This window comes from Hermetia illucens, chromosome 4 (assembly GCF_905115235.1).
Source record: "Hermetia illucens chromosome 4, iHerIll2.2.curated.20191125, whole genome shotgun sequence".
Lineage (NCBI taxonomy): Eukaryota > Metazoa > Arthropoda > Insecta > Diptera > Stratiomyidae > Hermetia > Hermetia illucens.
In genome coordinates, this window is record NC_051852.1 from 15,811,134 (window position 1) to 15,817,840 (window position 6,707).

A 6,707-nucleotide genomic window follows, 5' to 3' on the forward strand; every position below is an offset into this window, starting at 1 on the left:
TCGAGCGGAACAGTTTTTGTAACACTTGTTTTTGTTTGCGCTAGATGGGTACCAAAAATGATCATACCGTCGTCATACGTATCAGAACAGCGGCAAGTTGGGTGTTGTCGCGAGTTTTCGAACCGGATTTCTACTGGCGATGAAGCTTGGGTTCATCATTATGAAACTGGGTCTCATTAGGGTTCCATGCAATGGTATGAAGATGGTACACCGTTTCCAAAGAAGTTCAAAGGGTCCAGGACAGATGGAAATGGGGCGATTGTTCTAATCTCCCAGAGGGAAAGGAATTTACGGGCAATCATGGAGTAAAGGACATGACAGAGAAATTATACTTTCCCCGAAGAGATAAGAGATAATAATACTAATCGTTGGCGCAACAATCTATATTGGGTCAGGGCCTTGAAGTGTGTTAGAGCATTTCATTCAAGACCAGTGTTTCATGTAATCTTGTTAAAGTATCAATCCTGTGAAATGATGAACTCTCCCCTCTAATATAGGAGGTTGACACCCTTTAAAATCTGAGATTTTCGTGCTATTACTATTTTTCCCTGCAAGTTTGGCAACTATTTTTAGTTGCCTTGGAAAAAGTTTGTTATATGAGAACAAAGATCAGGTCCTTCCCATTTTTTCTGCCTTTATTTTCCTTCCTTAAAAATACACTGTCATCGTTAGATTTACTGGACTGAAGTCATCCTTGCATTACCCGATAATTTCTTACATTCATACAAAGATAAATAATAGCTTCATACAAGCACCTGCAAAATAAATAAGTTAAATATCTCCTGCCCTAGCTCGGCTAAAGAATTCCGGGCACATCCGGCTGCACTGCTGGAAGCACTTTTCAAATCCCTCGGAGCCACTATCCTGAAATAACATGATAGTCACTATCTGCTAAAGGAATCCCCAATTATGTAAATTACATAGTACGGATCGCGTATAATCCTCTCCCCCTTTGGATCGAAGTCGCCTAGAAGTAAAATCTTAGCCTTGGCATTCGACGGCTTCAAATCACTCAAATCCTTAATATTCTCCTTGTCCATCCCGAAAATGTAGTCGAACTCCTCAAAGTCCCGCTTTGTAATCTGTCGCGCTTTGTTGGAGTAGGGAAGTCCGTGGTTGGACATGGTCTTCAGGGCTCTGTGGTCGGGACTCTTACCAACGTGCCATCCTCCAATCGCGGCACTATCCACTTCCCATTCTGAAGCAACACCAGCTTTGCTCACCGCATCCTGGAGAACGGCCTCGGCTATTGGTGACCGGCAAATATTTCCTGAAAGTTCGATACACGTGAGTTGGTGTAATGGACAAGGACGCACAACTCAGTCCTTACCTAAACACACCATTAAAACCTTTCGCTTACTGTCGCCCATATTTTTCAAGGATCTCTGCAGGAGCTTCGGGAGACTAAGATAATATTATAAAAATAGCAGGAAAAAGTTAAAGACTAACAACCAACGTTATGGGAAGTTTCAAAACGTTGAATGTCAATTTGATGTCAGCCAAATCATCTGTTGCTAGAATTGTAATTTTGGGTTGCCGTTCTGATTCAATTCTGTGAGATTTTAATAAGGCCGATTTGAAAAACTATGAATCCGATTTATTGATTTCCATTTTTATGCATTATTTCCTCATTTTAAAGAAGACTTCTAACCGTATGGACTTATGGTAGTGATGAGTTGATTACTTTGATGAATTGCTCAGTAACTAAAATATCAGTTGGGGTTCCCACCAACTCTGAAGGCGGCGGACAAACGCTGCTACCACGAAGCGCGGAATCGTCAGTATAATTCAACGGGTTAAGCATCAAAAGTAGCCAGGAGCCGATGGAATTCCAGCCGAATTTGTTAAATATGGAGGTTACCAATTATACCAAGTGACAGTGAATCAATGCCTGATGACGGGCAACGAGACATTATCTGTCCTATATATAAAAAGGAGAATATCACATACCGCAGCAATTATAGAAGTATCACGTTGCTGAGTACCATCTATAAGATACTTTCAGTCATCTTGCTATTCTGGATAGGCATATTGGGTATGCCTAGAACATCATTGGTCAGTCCCAAAGAGGCTTCCCTCCGGGTAAATAAGATACAGATCAGAGTTTCTCCCTACGGCAAGGGATGGAAAAATTGTAGAAATATACCAACCAGTTACACCACCTTTCCATTGACTTCAAAGCCAGCCATGATAGCATGGCCAAAGTGAAACTATATACGACCATGAAAGAATTTAGTATCTCTACCAAAGTGATAAGACTCACCTATGTAGGAGGCCAGATAAAGGCAGAAGGAAGGGTCATTCTCGAAACCATTGACCATCAACAACGGTCCAAGAGTAACGGATGCCCTATTATGAATCCTTTTTAATTTGACCCTGGGAGAAGTGATCCTTACGCTGAAGTAAATGTGAGAGGCGCCATCTTCTTCAAGTCCACACAACGACTGGCCTATGCTGACTATATTAATATTATTGGAAGAACAACTCGAGATGTACAATCTACCTGCATTCCGATCGAGGAGGCGCTGCGAGATCTTGGGCTGGCAATGTCAAAATCAAAAACCAAAGAAGCAACAGCATGAAGTGACACTGGTCAAATGAGAATAATAGAGATAGGAGACCACAATTTTGAGGCTAATGATAATTTCTCCTGTCTAGCTACGATGACGAAATCAGCGCCCGGTGGTTGGCAGTCAACAGAACCTATTTCAGCTTAAAAAGGCTGTTCCTCTCGAAACGTCTCATCAGAGGCTCATAGTTCTTACTATACAGGGCAATGATCTTATCAGTCCGCATGTATTCCTCGGAGACTTGGGTTCTTAGCAAGAAAAAATGGAATTTGTTACATCGATACAATTTCCCTGGTCGCTTTTGAGGTTTGAATATAAAGGTATCGCTGTGCCTGCGTTGCTCTACTTTGCCGCGTTACCAGGCTGGAGAATTGGGTCCAAGGAGGAAGGGAGAACGGGAGAATGATGGTCGTGGAGAGGGTGGTAAAGTGTTTTGTAACGCGAGGTCGCGATCCGAATCTTAATTTCGTTGCTGGGTTTGTTTTTTTACTTGCCTACCAGTGCCAAATCATTTGAGGGTGCGGCTCAGCGAACTGGGCAGAAAAGACTATCAACGACTAAGCCGACTGGTCGAAAGAATTGGTAAGCAATCGTCGCAAAAATGCCTCTAAAAATCACGTACCACGCTCGAAAGTTTGTCGTTATAATTGAGCGACGCCGCGGCGATGCAACGATCGTAAAAACCGGTGTGGACAGCATGATTGAAGGATATATGCAATCGGTGTGCGGGATTGTGTGTGGCGCCGTAGCGTCGTCATGGTTGAGTTGGTGTGGATGTGAATTTTTTTAATAACTCGGTCTGGATTTCAGAACGTATACGTTTGTGCAATATTGTATAAGGTCAAGTGTGGAGCTTCCACTGCTTTATTTGCCGTTGCGGCTATTGTTGGACTAACATAATCAAAAAGGTCGGCTTGTCGAAGGGGGTGAATCGATAGACACGTGAGACATTATTCGGTAGTTTTGGCGTAAAGTCCTCCGCAAGTTAACAGTTATGAAAGTGTCTATTTCGGACGGCCGGTTTTGGCTTGACTCGTTGAACTTCGCAGTGAGCCAGGGAGAGTCGCCATTTTTTATTGGCGAGCGAAAAGCGGAAAGAGTTGAAAATTTTGAAGTTTCCTCATATTACGCGGGTTTCGGCTCGCCTCGACCTGTCCGCCATGCATTTGATTATTGCAGTTCTGTTCACTTCAGTTAAGTTTAGCTCTAAGCAATATTCATTATTAAGTCTTGGCTCTAAGCAATAGTTATTTATTAATTCTTATTTCTACGAAATATTCATAGTAATAAGATCCTAATAAGATGTCCAGTTGTTAAGTTTTTCAGACGTGAAAAAGGAGCAATGGATCTATCATAATCGTGGAATATGTCCACTCATAAAACACCAGCACTGAATAGATGTTGGATTAAGATACAACAAGAATGGTAGTACTACTATAGCGAGGGAGTGTGTAGAATTAATTAGTTCATATATTTTTTTTAACTGCAAATAAATCGAACGAAAAAAAGTAGATAACATTGAATATTGTTTGCTGGAAAGAAGGCAACTAGTATATTGATTTTAATTTCTTTCCGGGAGAAAATGTATCATTAAAGTAATCATGAATTGAATTTAAGTTGTTTTGGCCTTAGCCCTACCTAGGAAGATGTCAGTTGGGGTGGGCTGCCGCAGGGCCAACATATCATCTGCCCCCATACGTGGTAAAATCTCTATGTCCTAACAGGAAGATAATATGTGAGAACCAAGAACCTCGGCACTGCTAGCATTTGGGTTAGCTCCAGCACCCGCTTCCATATATAGTCGGTGATACGATTGGCGAACCTGTTAGGAGAGTTGGGTTGGTCGGCAGCCTTGGTGACCGTGTGGGTGCTAAGGTGATGCAACGCTAAACTCTCATCGTAACAGAGTTGGCGTCTAATGTGGGGCACAGTTTTTGAATACGTAATAAGTTTTTAGCTGTGGTAAAGAGAAGATTCCTTCGAAAAATTGTTCGATCCCATTAACTATTAGAACGGTGTTATTCCATTTGTCAGCTTCTAGGCAGAAAAACTGGCTTTTATCTTAGTTGGTGTTTCGAGCGCTGGCTGGTCCATGACGTTCAGTATTATCTCAGCTGAAAACGGCATATGCAAAGGCAAGTCCGACTAGTGCCTAGAAAGACGCCTTTTGTTAATTACTTGACCTGTAACGTGCTAGCCGAAGGCAATATTGTCATTCCGGATGATTTTAAAGATCATATCGTCATTAGGACGTTGTGCTTGTCAATATATGGTTTACTAAACGGACGTCTCAGACCCAAATTTACTACATTTCCACAAGACGTCGCTATTTTTGCATTATCACTGACAAAAAATCCGTTTCCTATGAGACCATTGCTACCCAATATCAGCCACTTATTGTTGCTCTACGAATCAAGCCGCCGTTGAAATTAAATGATGGCGATTTCACGAAAAAAGGAGAAGAATGGATCTGACTTACTCGTCTCCCGATCACGTTGAATTAAAATAAAAATACGAGTCGCAAAGCGATCTAAGCATCCCTCGGAGTCACCGTAAGTGTCGTAAGCGGTTTATAAACTGAGATATTGACTTTGGGATGACGATCTCCAAATAAAGGTCCGCGAGTGGAAATGCCTCTACCATAAGCTTCCCGTCAATAAAACTGTAGCCAAATGAAAAACAAAACAAAAAGGACGATCCTGTTACCTGAGCAGAATACGATAAATATCTTTACCATAAACTGGACACTTAAGACGGTGAGGGAGATCTGTATCAGATTGTCAAAAGTCGACACCAACGACATACAAGATACTTCTGCTGTAATGATAATAAAGGCAAGTTTTGACCAGTGGCAGGAATGATTCAAGTGGAATTTGCTCATCCACTGGTCCCTCAAGTGCTGTCAACGTTTGAAACAATTCCACCTGTCCTCTTAGCAATACAGAAGTTGAGAAGGTAATCAAATGAATGAAATTGTTGAAAGCAACAAATCCTGATGGCAATGCTTCTGAGCTCTGGAAAGCGAAGGGTTCGGACCCAAAACTCTGGCTTAGTGAGTTCCTCAATTGCTTTAATGAGGAGGTTGTTTGTCTTAGACTAAGGCATCCCAGGAGTTGAGCCATTTACATTGATTGAACAGAGTAAGGCTTTCGATTTATGGCACTTAAAAAAATGTTTCTTTCTTTTGTTATTCGTTTTCAATTCCCTACGAGTGGTTCGCTGTTATTTTTTTATTTCTTTCTCTCACTTACCACATAATAAAATTCCAATCATGGACTCACAACTTCATTGTCATTTTGATTTGAGGGCTTCTTCCTTCCTCTTAACACCTCGCAGAAAACAGAGGGGCATCCTCACTTATAAAAGCTGGATAATGCCGAAGTAGGGTTGCGTCCTCAATGACCGTGCCTTGCCTTATTGACACCTGGTACAGAAGAAACATCGAATGAGGATTCGATTCGCCGTAGATCTTTCCTTTCCGATCGCAGCACGCATGAGACGCTGTACGGACGCAGTCGAGCTGGTATTGTTTATTTTCTAATTTGTAGCTTCGCGTCTGTCTTCCTAACGAAGAATTTTACTTTCTGGTTTGACGTCGTGACGTACCGGATTAAGAATGTATGGAAAAGAAGAAGAAACTGGCTTGCATAGAAGCATGCAAGCGTATGTTAACGGGACACTTCAGTAGAGCCTTGCACTTAGATTCTGATGGACCTGGACGGTAAGCTTCGCCGAGGTTTTAATCTCATATTTTTTTTTAAAAAACAGGCGGAAAACGAATCCTGCAATTTATTTTAAACGAAAAACAAAAAGTCTTTAGGGTTACGTTTGTAGAAAAGAATATATTTTCGATTTTCTTTTGGAAAAGTCTTATAAACTAGTTTTTAAATAATTATCCAACGATCAACAAAAAAACAATTCTTCAATATAATTAGTCTGGGGAACTCATAAGAACCGCAAGTCATCCCTTGCATATATAATATCTTATACAATCTAAATTTCACTGAAAAATCACATTTCTCCTTAAACATTTCTCCAATCTTTCGTTTTACATCTCTTTGAGATCGATTCAAGGCACATATTCCTCCCAAAGCAAGGAAAGTTCAATACTGTTTCTTTATACATTAAATATTTCAT

The 6,707-nt window shown here is 41.1% G+C and overlaps 1 protein-coding gene across 1 annotated transcript; it reads right to left on the minus strand.

Moving 5' to 3' along the window:
- Positions 1-614: 614 nt before the first annotated feature.
- Positions 615-1,496, minus strand: LOC119654493 (low molecular weight phosphotyrosine protein phosphatase 1-like). The gene is made up of 3 exons (XM_038059916.1): positions 1,331-1,496; positions 921-1,270; positions 615-864 (listed from the first exon to the last, which is right to left on the minus strand). Exons 1-3 carry the CDS (start codon positions 1,368-1,370, stop codon positions 772-774), a joined length of 483 nt encoding a protein of 160 aa, XP_037915844.1. The 5' UTR covers positions 1,371-1,496; the 3' UTR covers positions 615-771.
- Between the last annotated feature and the right edge of the window lie 5,211 nt (positions 1,497-6,707).

Coding starts and splice junctions, on each gene's coding strand:
- LOC119654493 (XM_038059916.1), bottom strand. CDS start 1,370: ATGGGCGACAGTAAGCGAAAGGTTTTAATGGTGTGTTTAG. Junction 1,271..1,330: donor GGTTTTAATGGTGTGTTTAG/GTAAGGACTGAG, acceptor TCGAACTTTCAG/GAAATATTTGCCGGTCACCA. Junction 865..920: donor TTATACGCGATCCGTACTAT/GTAATTTACATA, acceptor ATGTTATTTCAG/GATAGTGGCTCCGAGGGATT.